Source organism: Castor canadensis, chromosome 8, assembly GCF_047511655.1.
Source record: "Castor canadensis chromosome 8, mCasCan1.hap1v2, whole genome shotgun sequence".
In the NCBI taxonomy this organism is placed as follows: domain Eukaryota; kingdom Metazoa; phylum Chordata; class Mammalia; order Rodentia; family Castoridae; genus Castor; species Castor canadensis.
In genome coordinates, this window is record NC_133393.1 from 138,651,688 (window position 1) to 138,670,724 (window position 19,037).

The following is a 19,037-nucleotide window of genomic DNA, read 5'->3' on the forward strand; positions in this document are numbered from 1 at the left end:
AAGGGGTCTACTTGGCTTTCCCAGTGTCTTTGGCTGAAGGCCGTTCCCAATTCCACAGATAAACAAGCTTTATAAACATGGAAGTACTAAAGGTCAACTCTAAGAGGTGGAGGGGGGTGCATCCTAAGTGAGGAAGTCGCCTGCCAGGAACCCTTGCAGTGTCTCTCCTATCACCAACTCACTGGCACCAACTGGGCCTCAGTTTCCAAATTTGCATAATGATTCATTTGAACTCAATTAGCACTTCCTGAGTATGTTTCTTGGAGTATTGGCCCTATAAGAAATTTATATAAAAAGTGGTTCTGTTGTCAAGTGTGATTGGGAAACTGCAATTCCCCTTGGGAAAGTCACAGGGCTTATTAAATCCTCTGAGAAGGCCAGCAGGAAAGAACCTCTGTATTTAATGTTTACTTAATGCTTATTTAATCCAGCATCTCTTAATCCTCTCTGGTTTCACATGACAATGGCCATTAACTAATCCCACACGTGGTTTAAAAAAAAATTGGCTAACTATTTTCTAAGGACCCTTCCTCACATTCTATAAGTCTAGGAAAGAATAATGTAATTTGACTCTAAATTGGCCAACAGAGAATCGAAGGTGAAATCACAATTTTGAATTTTTGAGATTTGTCAGAAAAGTTGAAAGGGTTTTCAGATATCCAAATTCATCAGTTTCTAGGGCACGGTTAGCTTCCTGAAGTGGACAGTTGGGGGCGCTATGGGACTGCAGTATTGGACACTCCTCCACCAACTTGGAAGAAAGGGAAAACCCAAGTTGTAGCCAACCAGAGGAACTTGAGCAAATTCCTTTTCCAGCTGAATGGAAAGCTACTGAGCACAAACTGCTTTGCTTTTTGGACTTCTATCTCCTTTGGAGAACAAAAAAAAAGATAGAATCAGAAAACATCTTTTGCTCTTTTTCTTTAGAGACAGAAAAATCACGAACAAAGCTACTTTTCCCAGGCATTGTGGTACATGCCTACAATCCTAGCACCTGGGAGGCTGAGGCAGGAGAATTTCAAGTTTGAATCTAGCCTGGGCTATATAGTGAGACCCTGTCTCAAAAAAACCAAAAAATCTTTTCAACTGTTTGCCAATGACTGGTGCTTATTTTGGGAAAGTTACATGTGACAGTTGGAAGTTCTTGTTGAGCCTATGAGTTGAAGGGGAAAAAAATATACAAATGAGGAAAAGGACAAACTTCTTAAGTATCTAAATTCTTTTTAACTTCAAATTTTTCTTTGGACCTTGACTCTTCGATGATGTGGCAGGCTAGCAGAGGTCTGGGGACAGATTGGATGTACTAAATTTCACATCTTTGTCATGTGAAGTAGAATAAGGCAGGCTGCCTTCCCTACCCAAGTCAAACACAAGGGACTTATAGGATAACTTGTTCCGAGGTGATATTGTCAGGTTGAGACTTGTCAGAAAAGTTTAAAAGGATTTCAAAATAACCTTTTTATTTTATTTTATTTTATTCCTCTCTATATTCCCCCTTGTCATAACAAGAGGCTTGTCATAACTTGGTTCTGTCACCAGTACTGCCCCTACATAGAGCCCCCACTTAGGAAAGAAGATTTAATACACACTTGTAAAATCTTTTTCTCAATAGAAAATGTAAACAAGGTTCAGAAGGACAGCCCAAGAAGGACAGACACCAAGAGAGGCTGGAGACATCTCTTTCTGTCTATAGAAATTCTGTGCATGGCTGGTTCAGAGAAACTTTGAACCTGGACAATCTTCAGCATTCATCTAAATTTATCCTTTCATTGCATATACAAGGGGACCAGGGTCTCCAAGTAAGGCAGCAGGTATCAGTGGCTGAACTTTTAGCCACTTGTTCCCAAAGCAGTACCTCTCCATTGTCCCGGGATAGACCTAGTTCCAGTGCCCTAGGACATTTCAGGTGCTCATCTCTGTTGGTAGCAAGGACACAAGCAATGGCCATACCCCATGAGGATGCTACCACCACGCGGAGCATATTGTTTTTGACGATGCCATTCTTGTCCCAATGATAACCCTGGAGAAAATGAAGTATGAGGAGGATGAGGGATTTATTGGACCAATAAACAAAGCCCGGTTTTTCTGTCTGCTTCCTAATCAGTCTCTACCACTCACCTCTCTTAAGTAACGCTAGGAAGGGCTTGGAAGCTTCAAACGAAGCAGTTTAAACTCTTGGAAAGTTTCTAGTGCTTTAGAATTCCAGGAAGTGTTGAATCATAGAGTCACTGAGTAGGAAAAAGATAAAATGAATATTTGTTGAACACTTCCCATATAATTGGATATATTTTACTTCAACTTTATGGTCACTCTAAGTGGAAGAAATACTGTGATTTCCTTTTTTGTAGAGATGGAAACTAAAGACCAAAGTAGATAGGAAATTAGCCAAAGTCTGTGAACTAGTAAGCTAGGATTAGAACTCAGGACTATGTTGATGAAGAAATCACTGCTGAAAACCATGACATCTACTTTTTGTCCTCACTTCCTGTTTCCTATTGGAGGAAGCTCAATCTATGTAAGATTTTTGTTTCTCTCATTCTTCCTTTAAATTCTCATTTGATGGCAACATTCTATAACTGCTTTTGTGACTGTCTTTCAGAGCTATTGGAGAGAGCAAGTTCTTCCTAGCATCTAACTTAAGTCCTCTCTGCTGCACTGGAAGCCACTGGCCCTGCCCTCAGGGACACATGGAAAATGGCTGCAACACTCCCAGCAGCAGCAGCCTCCTGGTTCTGGTTCCAAACTGCTTCTGTTAAAAGAATTGCCAATTCAAAACACATGCGCTGTTTTCAAGCTTGGCCTCACCCCAGATGCTTAACTGTTCTGTAAGCCCCTTTCAGGGTGAGCCTGAATATCACTCAGAATCAGGCCCCATGATCTAGGTTGCAATCAAGATGGCTCAAGGCTTGTCTTCCACTCCCACTCCTGAGCCAAGCCCTGGTCAGATCCTCTTTTTTTCAAAGCAGATTATAGACCTGACATTCTATGTAAACAAATAATATTCCCACTTGAGCTCTGTCAGGCATGAGAAAACAAAATTTCTTACATGGGGATTTAGGCATTTTCTATGATTCTTTCCTATTAGAAAAATCTCGTCCTTTGCAAACATGTACATATACACTATGGTAAAGAAACACACTGCAAAACAGTCCAATGATTTGCATTTAAGGACAAGTGAAAAAGGCCAGGTGTGGTGGTACATTGTCATCAGAACACCCAGGAAGCTGAGGCAGGAGGATTGCAAGTTTAAGGCTAACCTAGGCTAAAGAGAGAGCCTGTCTAAAAAAACAATGAAAAAAGAGGGGAGAGGTAACAAGAGGCTGAATAAAAGAGCAGGGCCTGGGTGATAACGGCTTATCAAGATCTTACATTTTGCTAATCTTTGGGCTCATCAGGTACCAAGAGAAGGCAGGGCTATGCCCTGAAACCCATCAGTCACAACCACTGGCTAGCACTCTGAAGCCTTGTCACTGGCACTCCTGAAATACAATTTAGTTGTTCACCTTGGTGATGGACTTTAAACAGGTGCCAGTTGGGGACCAGGTTAAAATGGAAAATGTGGATTCGGATACATGTCTCTACAGAGTGAAGAAAGAGGAGGTGGGTGGGCGGACCCCATGACAGACCACAGGCTCTAAGTGGCTTTTGGCTGGCTTCTCTGAACCCTGGGAGGAGCCAGGATGCCAACCACTGGAGGGTTACTTCATGTTTTCCTAAACTCTTCTCCATACACTATTTCCCTGGAAACAATAAGACAGTGACAAAAGGTTGCTCTGGTTTGTTTTTCTAATGAGGAAAATGGGACCCAGAATACTCTGTGATATTTAGTAGGATAAGATGAAGTCTTAGAATCTATCTTTTCACAGGGGTGCCAGGTGATTCTCATGTTCAAACACTAAGTTCAGGGTGACGGGTAACATGAGAGGGGCACGGGTAACATGAGAGGGGCACACCTACAGTGGCAGATGAATCATGAGATCATGAACTCCATAATGACTTTCACATATGTTTGTCGTCGTCACCGCTGTAGTTCTGTACTTGGAACACTGTAGGTGTTCAATATATATATTTGATAAAAGAATGAAGACAACTCTTAGATAGCCAAACTTCTTGGACTCTACTTCCTGTAGTGTCATGGTATAATACTAAAAAGGCTCACATTTACATGCTTATTGAGTATTACTTATTACATGAGTGCTTGGCTTAGCACTCATAAGGCGGGGGACAGGTACAATTAACACCTTTATTTTGGTAAAAGTGTCCAAGGACTACTGTGTGAATGATCCCTTAATGAATTTTGCAATAGATGAATTTGTGCAGATGGCAATGGGTGACCACAGAACATTATGGGATGGTGGCAATATAAGGACATAGCACCATCATGTTAGCAGCCTCAGAGTGTTTGTCTGTTCAGCAGAAAAACCCATGTCCTCTCTCCAAAGGGCCTGTTTTACTATGATATAAAAATCAGCACATGGACATTTCCATGTTAGATTTTTTCTTGAAAATCAGCAACTCCCTTTTGCAGATACAGAAATCGAGGTTGAATGACTTGCCCCAGGTCACCACACATCACAAGTGTTAGAAACTTGATAATTATACTCTCTTGATTCTGACACAGGGATTGCCAGTAGATTTACCATAGCTCAGATCATTCCCTGGGAAGCAGTGAAAGATCCACTGGATGACAGTTAACCTAACCCACAGATGTGAGTCCTGTCACTGGACACCAATGTTATAGAAAAGTTCCACTCTGCTTCATAGATGATTTGCTCATATTGAAATGCCAAGCTAGCGTGGTGGAGAGGAATATATATTGACCTTGAATGTTTACTTTCCTCTTGAGCACACATCTGTTTTTGTTAGTGGGTTGAAGGCCATCAGTGGGCTCTGGGAGCAGACGTTCCTGATGGTGGAATTCTCTCCCGCCTGTGAGGTTTCATCTTCCCTCAGGCTGCAGAGCAATTCAGTTGGCCATTTATACAGGGCCCTGCCAAGACCACAGGCTTCTGAGCTCTTCTGTTCCCTCAAAAGAGGCCCTGTTTCTTCACAGCTGAAGTTGAACCTTAAGGAGACATGAAACTTTCTAGTTGGATATCTATATAACAAAAGGACTCCAAGTAGTCTTGGAAGAGTAAGACAGCTCTAAAATCCCCTCTCTGGTCCAGTGACAAATTCAAAGCCCAAGGGCAGAGTCCTTACCTGATCTGCTTCCTCAGGGGCCCCATTTCTCTGCCCATTTTAACTTCCACTGCCCCAGCTCTGGGAGAATTTCCATTTCCTTTCTCTGTTGTAGACAACAGCACCTGCAGAGTGCACTGGTACAAGGTGCTTCACCATAAGTTTGGCATCAGCAGCCTTCATGTCATTTCTCACAAGTTCTTCCCTCATCTGTGATACAGACAAGCTGGCCCCTGCACCTCTTGGCTGCTGTGACACTGGGCAGGTAGGACAGTAATAGCCAGTCAGCGGGTTTCACAAGGACTTGGTGTTTTACTCAGCTCCTTGTCCTGAGAAGAGAATTGAAGACAAGTCTATATGCTCCTTGGGGATAAGCAACTGTGACTTATTCATTTTTTGACTTTGCCCACCATCCCAAGGATGAAAACTCAGCTGGACCTCTAACAATAGATAGAAGCAAAGCTTTTTCAAAGAGCAGTGTATGAAAATGTCATGGAAGTGGGAGGTGGGAATGCAGAGGGCCTTGGTAGGATGTTCACAAAGTGTGTTCATAGTCTGACTTAGTTATATTTTATCCCAATAAGAATGTTGTGCTGGAAAAAAAAATTTGATATTTTTCCAGTGCTGGGGGTTGAACCCAGGGCCTTGCAATGTTAGGCAAGCACTCTACTGCTGAGCTAATCTCAGCCCCACCCTTTTTTTTATTACAAAAGAAATATGATTACTCATGTTCAATATTTCCATATCTTATCTTAGACCCTTAGTATTTATATCACACTTCTAATAGTTAAAACTGTCTGCTCATGTCTTTGGGAGAAGCCTTTATTTTGGCAGTACTGGGGTTAAAACTCAGGGCCTTACGTTTGCTAGGCAGGCACTCTACCACTTGAGCCACACTTCCAGCCCAAAGGAAGAAGCATTCTGGAATATACTTAACCTCCAGCTCCCTCAGTCTCTTCCCCTCCCCTCCTCATGTCCCCCATGCCACACTTAAACTTCCCCAAGTTACAACCATGCCAAGTGCAGGGAGCTAGAGATCTGCTTCTCATCTTCCTATGGTGCTGACAGGTGATATCAGGCAAGTAACAGAAGGCTAAAGATTTGAGCAGGAAGGGGACCAGTGTCCCTGAAGTCGATAGACTTTAGTAAGGTATACCTAAGTGTCAGAACCAGACACTGCCTCAAGGCTCTGAGAAACAAGTGAAGTTTCCCCTGTGTATAGTTTTCTCTTGTCTAGATGGGTCCCCCACCTTCACACCACCCATGCTGGGCTCCAGGTTTCCCACCATCTGAGGGAGGGAAAGGAAACTGGGTATTGAGCTTCCTGCCAATTTTGTCCTATGGGACACTCAAGTTGGATTACATCGAATATAGAAAAATAAAGTAATATTCATCATATACACTCTGAGTATTGTGTAAGAATTCTGAACTGTTACCAACTTCAATTTGCAAAGAAATTAAAATTTAATGAAAAACATTTCCCGGTGGATTAGCAAAGATGTTTTTAAAGGCTTACACTCAATGTTTATGAGTGAGGATGTAGTGACTTGGTCAGGTTTGCACATTTTTATCATATAGATTATGTGTAATACATAATATATATCTATATGTCTACATATAATGAATGGGTACAAGCATGAGTGTGTGTGTGTGTGTGTGTGTGATATTGATGCAATCTTTTTAACACTTAATTGGGTGAGTACTAAGAGGCTTAAATTTTGATTTGGTAATTCTTCCACCAGTCTATTGTTATACTGCAAGTTTCCATTACGATGTAATAATGAGAAACTTGGATAAAAATGTACACAGATGTTTATAGGAGTGTTATTTATAGTTGTAACAAATGCAATGTCACACATTTGGTGACAATGTGATTCTAATAATGTGAAAATTATTAAGTGAATGATAGTACATCCATAAGATTTAACATTGAGGTAGTCACTAGGGCTCTTCAAAACATCACGGCTCCCTCACAGAGTATATCAGAGATAAACATGCTTATAAGTCAGTTCTTACTGCATAATAACCCCCAACACTCAAACACTCTGAAAGTCTCTGGATTGCCAGCATGGTTCTTGTGGTCTGGGCTGGCTCAGCTGGAGCAGGGTGCTTGAGGATGGCCTTATGTATCTGAGACAGCTCTGCCTCTCTGTCCATGTAGTCTCTCATCCTCTAGGCCAATCTTGCTGTTCTAAAAGCCTTAAGAGAGAAGAGTGATGATGCACAAACATATGTCAAGCCTCTGCCTATGTTACATTTGCTAATGTCCCATTAGCCAAAGTAAGTCACATGACCCAGTTCAGTGTCAAGGGATGGAGAAACAGAGTCAATCTCTTCATTAAAGAATCTGTAAACTATTGTGGTCACTAAAACAATCACACCTGAGAAGGCAGCTGCTCCATCTGTCTCTTTTCTGGAAGAGTCAAGATGAGCAGAGGTTCCATCCATTCTGGATGGGATGTGTAGATCATTGTGTGAAGTCATGCAACCAAGTTGACAATTTTTTGTTATTGTTATAGAACCTAATTTATCTGAACAAATACAGAAAGTATGCAGGCGCTAAAATGATATTTTTAAAAATTATGACTTATGTGGGAAAGAATTCAATATATAATTGTATATAAATAGGTAGCCTATAATGTAGGTATGTACATGTATTTATTTATTTATTTATTAGTGTATAAAAATTATACAGAGGGGATTCATCATGACATTTATATGTGATTCCAATATATATCTGTTTTATAATCCTAAATTTGCCAAAACAAGCACTTAACACATATACTGAAAGGAACGTGGATTTCAGGTAATTTTTGTTTTCTTCTTTCTGTAGTTTTGGCAGTTCTGGGATTTGAACTCAGGGCCTCATGCTTCCTAGGTAGGTGTTCTACCACTTGAGCCACTCCACCAGCACTTTTTTGTGTTGGTTATTTTCGAGATAGGGTCTTGTGAACTATTTCCCTGTGGTTGGCTTTGAACCATGATCCTATTGATCTCTGCCTCCTGAATAGCTAGGATTACAGGCGTGAGTCCTCAGTGTCGTGTCTTATAATGAGTTTTTATCATCTCGGTACATTATATATATTTTTTCCAATTGCTCCCTGTCCCTTCCTATGAGTATTATTCATCCCCACCCGTGGTCACATGATTTGCTATGCCTCCTGTGGGGAGGTTTTGTGTTTCCACCTCACTGGACTTAGGCCGGGCCATGTGACATCTTTGACTGGTGAAATGTCCATAACTGTGGCATTTTCCATGTTGGAACAGAAAGTTGAAGATGTACCTCTAGTTTGGGTCAGTTGTCTTGTTCTTTCTAAGACATGTCCTGCACAGGGGGTTTCACTCACCTTGAGTCCTGGAATAAAATGGCAGAATAGGGCCAGGTCCTGGTGCAAAATTCTGGCCTTCACCTCCACATGGTTTGATGATGAAATAAGCCATTGTTGTTATTAGACACTGAGATTTTAAGAGTTTTATTAACATAGAAAAACTAAGAAAATTACTTTTTTACTTAAAAAAACCACACCTGAATATATGGTATTCACTGACTTCAGATTCTAAGATTAGATTCTAGATTAGAATCTGCCATCAGATTCTAAGGTTTTCCTGAAGTAAACAAGTTCACAGATGCAAGGGTTGTCCAAATTCTCTTAGAAAGTAGTAGTGTATTTTCCCCATTTTCTGGAGATGTACCAGAAATTGTCACTTTTTAGGATTTGAGGATGGGTAAGAATATTCCAGGGAAAAATTCAGCACTGGTCAGGAGTGTGGCAAGATTCTGAAGTCATGAACCACTATAGGGTCCTTATTTTGAATTAAATTAATTTGTTAAATCTGACCAGGGATATTCTTAACCCACATACAACGTGCTGATCAATTACATACAACGTGCCATTTATATGAAGAAAATGCAGCTAATTTTTCTATGAATTACCTAATCTTCCTTAGAAGCTTCATCTTGATGAATAATAAAGAAATTAAAACCTGTACAGTCTTCTATACCAGCTAGCCTGTTAGTGCATGGGTTTGCTTACTATATTGCTCTGGCATTGGGTAGCTTGAACTCAGATCTATGGGCTAGTCTCATGCTGCTCCCTGGATATTCACCATCTTTGAAGAAGTGATTTTTCCTGTCTACCTGGTCACTATTTACTCTAGTAGCACCTTCTGTGGCCATAACACTCTAGGTTTTCTATAAATTCCATCAGGGTCTAGCGGCTTCCTAGTTAACTTGCTTCATCTTAGCTCTTTGGAGTCACACATGTCTTTTTTTATTTATTTTTATTTTATTCATATGTGCATACAATGTTTGGGTCATTTCTCCCCCCTTCCCCTACCTCCTCCCTTACCCCCCTTACCACTGCTCCCTCCCTTACCCCCCCTTACCCCTCGCTATCCAGCAGAAACTATTTTGCCCTTATCTCTAATTTTGTTGAAGAGAGAGTATAAGCAATAATAGGAAGGAACAAGGGTTTTTGCTAGTTGAGATAAGGATAGCTATACAGGGAGCTGACTCACATTAATTTCCTGTGTATGTGTGTTACCTTCTAGGTTAATTCTTTTTGATCTCACCTTTCCTCTAGCTCCTGGTCCCCTTTTCCTATTGGCCTCAGTTGCTTTTAAGGTATCTGCTTTAGTTTCTCTGCATTAAGGGCAACAAATGCTAGCTAATTTTTTAGGTGTCTTACCTATCCTCACCCCTCCCTTGTGTGTCTCACTTTTATCATGTGCTCAAAGTCCAATCTCATTGTTGTGTTTGCCCTTGATCTAATGTCCACATATGAGGGAGAACATGATTTTTGGTCTTTTGGGCCAGGCTAACCTCACTCAGAATGATGTTCTCCAATTCCATCCATTTACCAGCGAAAGACAACATTTCATTCTTCTTCATGGCTGCATAAAATTCCATTGTGTATAAATACCACATTTTCTTAATCCACTTGTCAGTGGTGGGGCATCTTGGCTGTTTCCATAACTTGGCTATTGTGAATAGTGCCGCAATAAACATGGGTGTGCAGGTGCCTCTGGAGTAACCTGTGTCACATTCTTTTGGGTGGATCCCCAAGAGTGGAGTCACACATTTCTTTTAAGACAGGATGGGATTCTCATTTTCTCCCCAGACCAGATGGTCTGCCCTGCAGGCCCCATTTTGCTAACCCTCTTCTGAACTTCCCAGCAGCAAAATCAGTTATCTTCCATGCCTTCACTGGGCCCCTGAGGGACTTCTAGACACTCTTGGTACCATTTGGATGGTTGTCCAGTGTGGCAGCCAGGCTGGTAAAGGGGGCAGTCTGGTTTTCATTCCAATTGCTGTCCTTTTACAAGAGAAGAGGATTTTTTGATTCCTCCACTGGATGTGAGTTGGAATTCCTGACCTTGGCCTTGGGTGCAGGTCATGAAAGAAAATGGACTACAACCCAAGGGTTGGAAGTAAGGGTTCTGTGGGCTCCTCAGGCCTGAGATTCTCTTTTCCTTTTTTGTGAGCCTTACTTGAGCCATGTATGGGAGCATCTGTTTTTCATTTCCCCAGCATAGAATGTGGGAGGCCAGATCACACAACATTCCCTCGTCATTCCCAAGATGCTTCTGAATTCCCTTCCTTGAAGTTTTTGCTCTCATCCATGATGAATTTCTTGAATGGCTCCCAGTATATGCCACACTACTTCCTACATCCAAGCCTTTGCCCACACTGCTGTCTCTGCCTACCCTGCCCTTTCAATGCCCATTTCCCTTGAAAAACTTCTCCTTATTCCCAAAGACACTGCCCAGGACTCTTCATCTACGATGCTCACTTCTTTCTTAGCACTTTGCATAATGGACTTCATCAAAGAGACCATTTATGTCTGTCTTCACCATAAGAACTGAAGTCCCTAAGAGGCAGAGGTCCCATCTGAAGAACTTTGTTCTGATGCCTGGCACAGAAAAAGTGTCAATGATTGTTGGTTTATTAAAATGAACTTTGAGTAACTCTGTGTGTGTGTGTGTGTGTGTGTGTGTGTGTGTAATCTCTGAACCATCACACCTGCAAACGAATCTATAATTATCTCTAAATGAAAATTTTAACATATATTTAAGAACCTTCAATAAACAGAGCCCATGTTCTCTGAAGTTCCATGATTGGAGGCCAGAGTCCACATTAAGTCTGAGGTCTGTATGAAGTGTTAACTTCAAAGTATTTGTAGTTGGCTACCCTATGCGACCAAGTTAAGGAAGATCTTGGGAGAAGTTGAGAACTGGGTAGCACATACAACTTATATTAAGTATAAAAAGGAAACCTGCAGGGAAGATCAGTTAGGAAAAATGGCCTCTTCTATGCTTTGAGAGTGAAATAATGTCTGTGTGAAATGGTGCTTCACCTGCAAAATCAAGCTAAGAGAGGAGGGTAGCCCAAACTTCCGTACCTGCTCTCCCCTTCAGCCCTGAACACTTGGGTAAAGTAGATCCTGAACACAGCTCCCAGACCTGAGTTTTCTGAAGCTTGCTCTTTCATATCCAAGGACCAACAGTCATGTTTTCATCCACTTGGGAATTTCTGCTCATATTGAAACATTAATTTTGGTGTAGTGAAAATTTAGAATTTTCTGTAACTTTTCATAAACAACTCAGGTAAGAGTGTGTGGTTCCTTCTCCACAAAATTAGTTCCATTTTAATGAATATCCCCTCTGTCCCAGGCTATTCAGGTTGCTATAACAATATATCATCAACTCAGCAGTTTATAAACAACAGAAACTTGTTTATCACAGTTCTGGAAACTGGATATCTAAGGTCAAAGTGCTGGCGGACTTGGTATCTGGGGAGGGCCTGCTCCCTGATATATAGCTGGTGCTTTCTCACTGTGTCCTCATATACGAGAAGGAACAAAGAACTTTTCTGAACCTCTTTTGTAAGGGCAGTAATCCCATTCATGAGGACTCTCCCTTCATAATTTAACCCCGACCCCACCCCCCAAGGGCTCATAACTATCATATTGGAGCTTGGATTTCAATATATGAATTTGGAGGAGGGGTGGTAAACATTCAGACCAGAGCATCATTCTTTATGGGTTTGTTCATTATGGAAGAGCTTATCAGGATAATGTCTGGTGGGGGCATCTTTTTCCCTTAGAGGGTAAAAGTGAAGGGTCCAGTGGCAGTTTTGTGTCACTTTGTGTGTCTGAAAGGAGTGGGCCTATCAGACTTTCTTTGCTGCACAGGAGGAAAATGCATCTTAGTTAAGATAACCATCTATGCATGTTCTCAGTACCTATTGCCTGGAGTGTAGGTAGAGTAACAGCTTACTAAAGTTCTAAAGTTGCCTTTTTTTTTCTTTTTTGGTGGGACTGCGGTTTGAACTCAGAGCCTTGGGCTTGCTAGGCAGGCACTCTACCACTTGAGCCATGCCAACAGTCCTTTTTTGTGATGGGTATTTTCAAGATAGGGTCTTATGAACTATTTGCTTGGGCTGGCTTTGAACTGCAATCTTCCTGATTTCTGCCTTCTGAGTAGCTACTCAGGATTACAGGCATGTTCTTCTTATGTCAGGGTCTGTAAGTGTATTTGCAAGTATTTTTATTGCCTTTGGTTTCTTTTCCACATGATCATGAACTCTTTATAAGCCTTGAGTTCTTCACACCTACCTGCATGCCAGTTTATCTGCTGGGGTCTGAGGCTGTCTTGCCAGCAAGTAGCACAGATATACATTTGACTGGTGACTTATAGCAGAAAGAGAAGTAAGGTTTACAGGAGAAGCTTCCATGTGGAGAGTTAGCAGAAGGCATTGGTACCCTAACTGCAATCATCTAACTGAAAGGTATGTGCTTGGTCAGCCAGGGATCATCACACCTTGGCAATGGCTCCAGGGGAAGGTCACTGCCCTTGTACTGGTCTGCGTGTTTATAGGAAAAGAATGTCAGCACATCTAGCACACTGTGTAATATCAGAAACTCCCTGGTGAGGAAGCAGCCTTCATCAAAGACAGATCCTCCAAAGATGAGCCTCAATCTGTTCTTCCATCAAGCTAATGGCTACACAGAGCAGCTCAGCCAGCTTCTTGTGATACTACCAACACAGCTGCTGGGATTTGCCTCTCCTCTGGCACCATGTAAGAAATTGGGTACTCAGTAAGTGTTGAATAAATAGAACCATCGCTGTTAGGAAGAAACTCATGTTTATTTCATTGAAATTTATTCTCCTCTTACAAGCTGGCTATGGTAAGGTCGCTTAGGAATGGATAGGCTGGGTGGGATCAGGGGGGTTTTCTGAGCCTGTCTTCTTCACACGGAAGGGAGTGGAGGATTAACTACCATGAGTTCGTTTTGTACCTGGATCTCTAGAATGGAAAACAAACAAACCTCTCTCCTGCTGGGTATATAAAGCAGCTGGACTGGCAGAGGTACAGAGCAACCTGGCTTGACCTGGCTTTCTGCCTCAGATCACAGTTTGGACAAAGTAGCTCCATGTGCCAAGTAGAGCTGCATGACTGTTTGTGGGAGGGTTTGGTTAGGTAAGGCAATCATGCTGTCCTACCCTCAACGTCAGGGAGTGTGGCAGCCATATATATGGTAACTGTTGAGTGCTCTTTTGGAGATAAATGTTTGAAACCAGGACTGTCCCACGAAGACAAACAATTGAGGATCTATCATAAAGGAGGGTTTCTTGTGAGCTCTGAAGGTCCCAGCCTCCACTGCAAGTTCTAAATCTGCTGCTCCTGTTGATCAACAGGGAATAGGATAAAGCCCCAGGTGACACCCAAGAGACAGAGTAGGTGGGAAGAGTCTGTATCCTAGGATAGCAGGCTTTTGCAGCCACGGCAACTAGTGACAGGCCTCGGAGGTGATGAAGGGAGTTGACTCTTTTGGGGTCAGAGATGTCAGTGCTCAGGTAGTGCGAGGGGTCCTTGCCACAGTGAAACCAACAACTAAACAGTGTTGAGCTGCTGAGGAAGAAGCTGCACTTCCTTCCGTGAACAGACCACAGGTGCGCAAGGCAAAGAATGCATTTCTGTGCATTGGGCAAGGCTTTTTTCCTCTGCTTCCTCCAGTGTGGGATAAGTCTGTGATCTCCTGGTGGTGACTGGACCCATGAAATAGCTTGGAGTGGTATAGCCCGAAACAGAACACAGTTAGGACAAACTCTAGAGTCCCCAAGCTTCACCATTATTCTGTTTTGTGTGAGCCTTGAATTTCTCAAAAAGTAATTTATGCAGCCAGGGTATCTTCCTTCAGTGAGTGCCATGTGGCAGGAATTGTGTTTATCTTCTTCACCACTGCGGTCCTATGCCTAGCACAGTGCTTGGCTCCACAGTAGGCCCTAGATACATCTTTCTGGAATGGAAATGAGGATGTGTATGTAGCAGAAAACCAGCAGTTTGCACTGAGTCTCTTTCCTGAAGTGAGCTATGAATCATATTTCCTTACCAGGTCAAGGGAAGGAGACCGTGACCATCGGGCTATTTGTGCCTTCAGTACTTCAAACGCAAAACAAGCATTGTTTTATGATCAAAATGAATTATGCTGACATTCTATCACATCTTATCAGACTCTTCTTTATTCAAAATGTTGTTGGTACTATTACTTAATAAACTGGAGCAAGCAATAAATTCCACTGGTCTACAGAGACTGAGGTTGGGTTCCCGGTACTAAAACGATTTTGATTATTGAGTTGGCATATACCCCTAAACATTCCTAAATCAGTGGTTGGCAGAGACAAGGTTCCGAGAGAAAGAGAAAATAACCAGTGAGTGCGCGTGCACACACACACACACACACATGCACACACACACGCACGCACGCACACACACGCACGCACACACACACACAGACATCTAGCAGCTTCAAAGCCTCTTACACATTAATGGATTCCTTATGGATTACATGGCTGTAATTGTGAAAGAGGACAAAGCACTAGAAGAAACCTTATTTCTTTAAACAAAAAATTCAAAAAATATTCCTTTGAAAAGTCAATTTTTTGGAAGAGAGTAGAAAGAAAAAGTAATATAATAGAACTCTTTAAAAAATATGTGTCACAAGACAATAGGAAACCAGAATAAATGTTGGCAAAGCAACCACATGAAGCCAATCAGAGAGGGAGTTCATTTGTACTTGAACAGCAGATGTAGATGGAGCAAACAAGCAGCAGAGTAGAGAGTCTAAGAAGGGAGAATGCCAGCTCATAGTGAGAGGGCTAGTGGAGGTGGCATGGAAAGTGGTAGGAGAAGAACATTCTAGAATTAAAAAGACAGACTATTCATATCATACTCCTAAATTCTGTACAATGAAACCTGTTTATATTATCCTCAAATTAATTGTTCAATGTTCAAATTTCAGTGTCCCGGCCAATGACCCACCAACAATTTCCTTGTTCATAACATTTTCTTTTCCTAGTCTTTTGAAAAAATAACGAATGAGTCTGTCCATTTATAAAGCTGCTCTGAAATGTCTTCTTACGTCACGGAGGCTGGGAGGTCACCTTGGGACACTAGAGTAATGGGGGGCCCTGGGCCAAGACCAGGAGAATTTTGTGATTGTGAGGCAACTTCTCATCCTATTAGCTGATGGTTGACTGACATTTTGGAACAGGATTTTGCAAGAGACTGGGGAAAGGAAAAGAAGGAGCATGGGAAGGAGGCACTTAAAAGATTGAGAAGGCAGAAATGAGCTGAGTGCTCCCAGATTCAAGGAGAATTTTATTATTGGATGCAGCCCTGTGGTGAGTTTTCAGCCAGGATTTCAGAGGCCTGGTTTGAGCGGCTTAGTTTAGGTTTTCTTATCAGATTTATACTGCCCTTATACAGCAAAACAGCTTTTTGAGGAAAGCCACATTAACTTCCATTTATAATGCAGCAATGTATATAGGCGTGAGGGGTGGCCCTTCATGAAGGGTTGAAGGTGATATTTTAGAGAAAATAAAAGGAAGTACAGCTTTACGTGTCTGGACATTGTTTCCCAGAGAAGTGACACAGGCTAAAAATAACTAGTTCTGTGAAAGATTTATCTAGATTCCTTCGTGTTAGATTTGTAATAATTTTAGTGGAAGTGAAGTACTTTGGGGAATGTTCTTTACTTTTCCTCAGTATTCCTTACCGAGGCAGAACATTGGTTTGGTTGAATGGAATCTGACCTAATTATGTCATTTCCCACTGAAAACAGTAATTACATGCTGAAAGATTTCAGGAAGCCCCTCTATCCGGAGTATGTGGGAAGAATGGGCCTTGCAGTCAGTCAGTCAGAGGCTGGAAGGCTGCTTACACTGCCTCCTGACTATGAGACCTACGAGATGATTTAGGCTCTCTGAACCTCAACTCAATAATAAGGGTAAGAGTCTGTGCCTAACAAAATTTCTTAGGTGTCCAATAAGTGTTAGCACTATTTTCTCTCCTGTTTCCACCTTATGCATTCACATCTGCTCTCTGACTCTTGAAATTCTTTTAACTCACAGCACAGCCTTTCCTTGCATTCTTAAAAGCATTAATAATAATTAGTATAACAGCATAAATGAATGACATGACAGCCCTAAGCACTTATCATACTGTATGTTTCATCTAATTTCATCTTCAATAGTCCTTTGAGATAGGCACTATTAATAATTCCATTTTACAGAGGAAGAAATAAAATTTCAGGAAGCTTAAATATCTATTTAATATCTATTATAAATAGATATATAAATAGATATATTATTAAATAGATATTAAATATCTATTTAATATCTATTTATATCTATTGCTTATAACAAACCATCCCCAAATTTAATGACTAGAAACAAACTCCATTTTATTATATCTCACCATCCCATGAGTTGCCTGGGCTCAGCAGGGCAGTTCTTCTGCTTCACATGGTGTTAACGAGAGCCCCATTTATTTGGAAATTCACTTACATGACTGGTGAGTGGTGCTGGCTATTGTGTGGGAGCACAGTAGGAACTCTTCAGAAAGCACATCCATGTGACTGCACATGCTTTGCAGGATGGCAGCTGGGTTCCAAGAAGGAGTAGTCCAACAGGAAAGAAAGGGAAGCTTCCCATAAGGCTTGGGATCAGGAGTTGCAGAATATCACTTCTGTGGTGAAAGCAGTCACAGGCTAACCAAGATTTAAGAGAAGAGGAAACAAGTTTCACCTTTCAATGGAAGAGTAGCATGAGTATATAGGGATGCAAAGAGTTGATGAGAGTTGTAGACTATCTACAACAAATGCTTTGCCCAAAGTCTCAGAGCTAATGAGTTTTCTAAGATTCCAACCACATAACTCTGACTTCAGAATCCATTTACTCAACACATGAAAATATACAATTAAACGTAAGTGCCTGTGGAAAATTCATTAAGTACAATATAATTTCAGAGGAAAGACTAGTACATCAATAGTTTGCATCTCAAATGTCTACCAAAGGCCCAGATGTTAAAGTCTTAGTCCCCAGGGTGGTGCTATTGGGAGGTGGTAGAACCTATAGGAGGTAGGGCCTAGTAGAAAGTCTGTAGGTCACTGGAAATGTGCCCATAATGGGGATTGTAAGACCTTGAACTTTTTTTTTTTTTTTTGCAGTAATGGGGTTTGAACACAGGGCCTTATGCTTACCAGCCAAGCCCTCTACCACTTGAGCCACTTCACCAGCCCTTGGTTTTTTGGTTCCTGAACATGAGGTAAACAGCTTTTTTCTATCATATACTCTTATTCTGATGTGCTGCCTTTCCACAGGTTCAAAGCATTGAGGCAATGGTCCATGAACTGACAATTCCAACAGTATGAGCCAAAATAAACCTTTTCTCACTGGAGTGTGGCTCAAGTGATATAGCTCTAGCCTAGCAAGCAATTGAATCCTAAATTTAATCCCCAGTATCACAAAATAAACATTTCTTTTAATAAGTTAATTATCTTAGGTATTTTGCTATAGTGATAGAAATATGACTAACACAAGTATAAGATTAAGAATTCTAAAGGCTGTAAACTGAAAAAGCATACTCATTATTATAACCTTTCCATGTAATACTGAATAAATGTTATTTCTTGAAATGTTGCAAAAGTTACATATGTTAAAATTAAAACTAATTCTTTCTAAATTGTTTCATTTTGAAATTCTGGATATATTCATTAAAGCTGTGTGTGTGTGTGTTGAGGCTGTGGTAGGAGCAGGGGAGCGTGGGATAAGACCTTTGAGTTATGATGCTCTAAGCACAAATGCAATCTGCAAATTGAATAAACTATGCCTACATGGGAGAGGTCAGAAAGACCTAGAATAGGCAGGAGAAGCTTCTGGGAAGGAGTGGAATTTAGCCTGTCTCAGAAGCTAATTAGAAGCTAATTAGGATTTGAATAAGAGAAAGAGAAAGAAGAGGAGGGGAAAACAGGAACAAGAATGAGCAGAGAGCAATAGCTGGGGATGGAGGAAGGGACCAAATTGAAGTGACTGGAAATAGGAGGACTAATTAGTAATTTATTTGATGACTGGAAATACGCTGGTTCTCCTTCTGTAGAGGTATCCCAAGGTAGCACTGAGAACCAGATAATAAAGAATGAAGATGCTCATGAAACCCAGTCCCAACTGTGCAAACTGTTTTGAGCCTTGGCCTTGCTGAAGGAGATGCCTGGAGAGTCCTCTTGGGGACTGGGTAGAGAGAATGCTGCTTGAGAATTTCCCCAATGGCTGGCCCAGGAACATCTTCCTAGCGTTCTGGAAGGGATTGACAAGCATACAGAAAGCCCAGTCATTATAACCCTTCATACAGTGTACCTGAATCGCTTAGATTACCCCTCTACCAGTACTTCCTGGTGAAGAAAAGGACTTGGGGGATTTCTTTTTTTAGTCATTCTGAGCAAACACCATTTTCAGATTATTTTCTTACAAAGGTGGCTTCTATCATTCTCATTTGCAAAACCTTTTCTCTTTCT

General features: G+C 41.4%; 2 protein-coding genes across 7 annotated transcripts in view; one reads left to right on the forward strand and one right to left on the reverse strand.

Moving 5' to 3' along the window:
* Positions 1–19,037, forward strand: part of Dram1 (DNA damage regulated autophagy modulator 1) — an 84,187-nt gene that overhangs the window by 60,400 nt on the left and 4,750 nt on the right. For 3 of the 6 annotated variants that reach the window (XR_012450962.1, XR_012450959.1, XR_012450960.1), the window contains one exon: positions 17,694–17,791. The exons of the other annotated variants lie outside the window; for them this stretch is intronic. The gene's annotated coding sequence lies outside the window, so the exon portion shown is untranslated. The remainder of the gene's footprint in view (positions 1–17,693; positions 17,792–19,037) is intronic. 6 annotated transcript variants of the gene reach the window in all.
* Washc3 (WASH complex subunit 3) overlaps positions 17,211–19,037 on the reverse strand; it is a 92,037-nt gene continuing 90,210 nt past the window's right edge. The window contains exon 7 of the mRNA XM_074084246.1: positions 17,211–17,234. Coding sequence (XP_073940347.1) covers positions 17,228–17,234 — 7 coding nt within the window. The 3' untranslated portion in view covers positions 17,211–17,227. The remainder of the gene's footprint in view (positions 17,235–19,037) is intronic.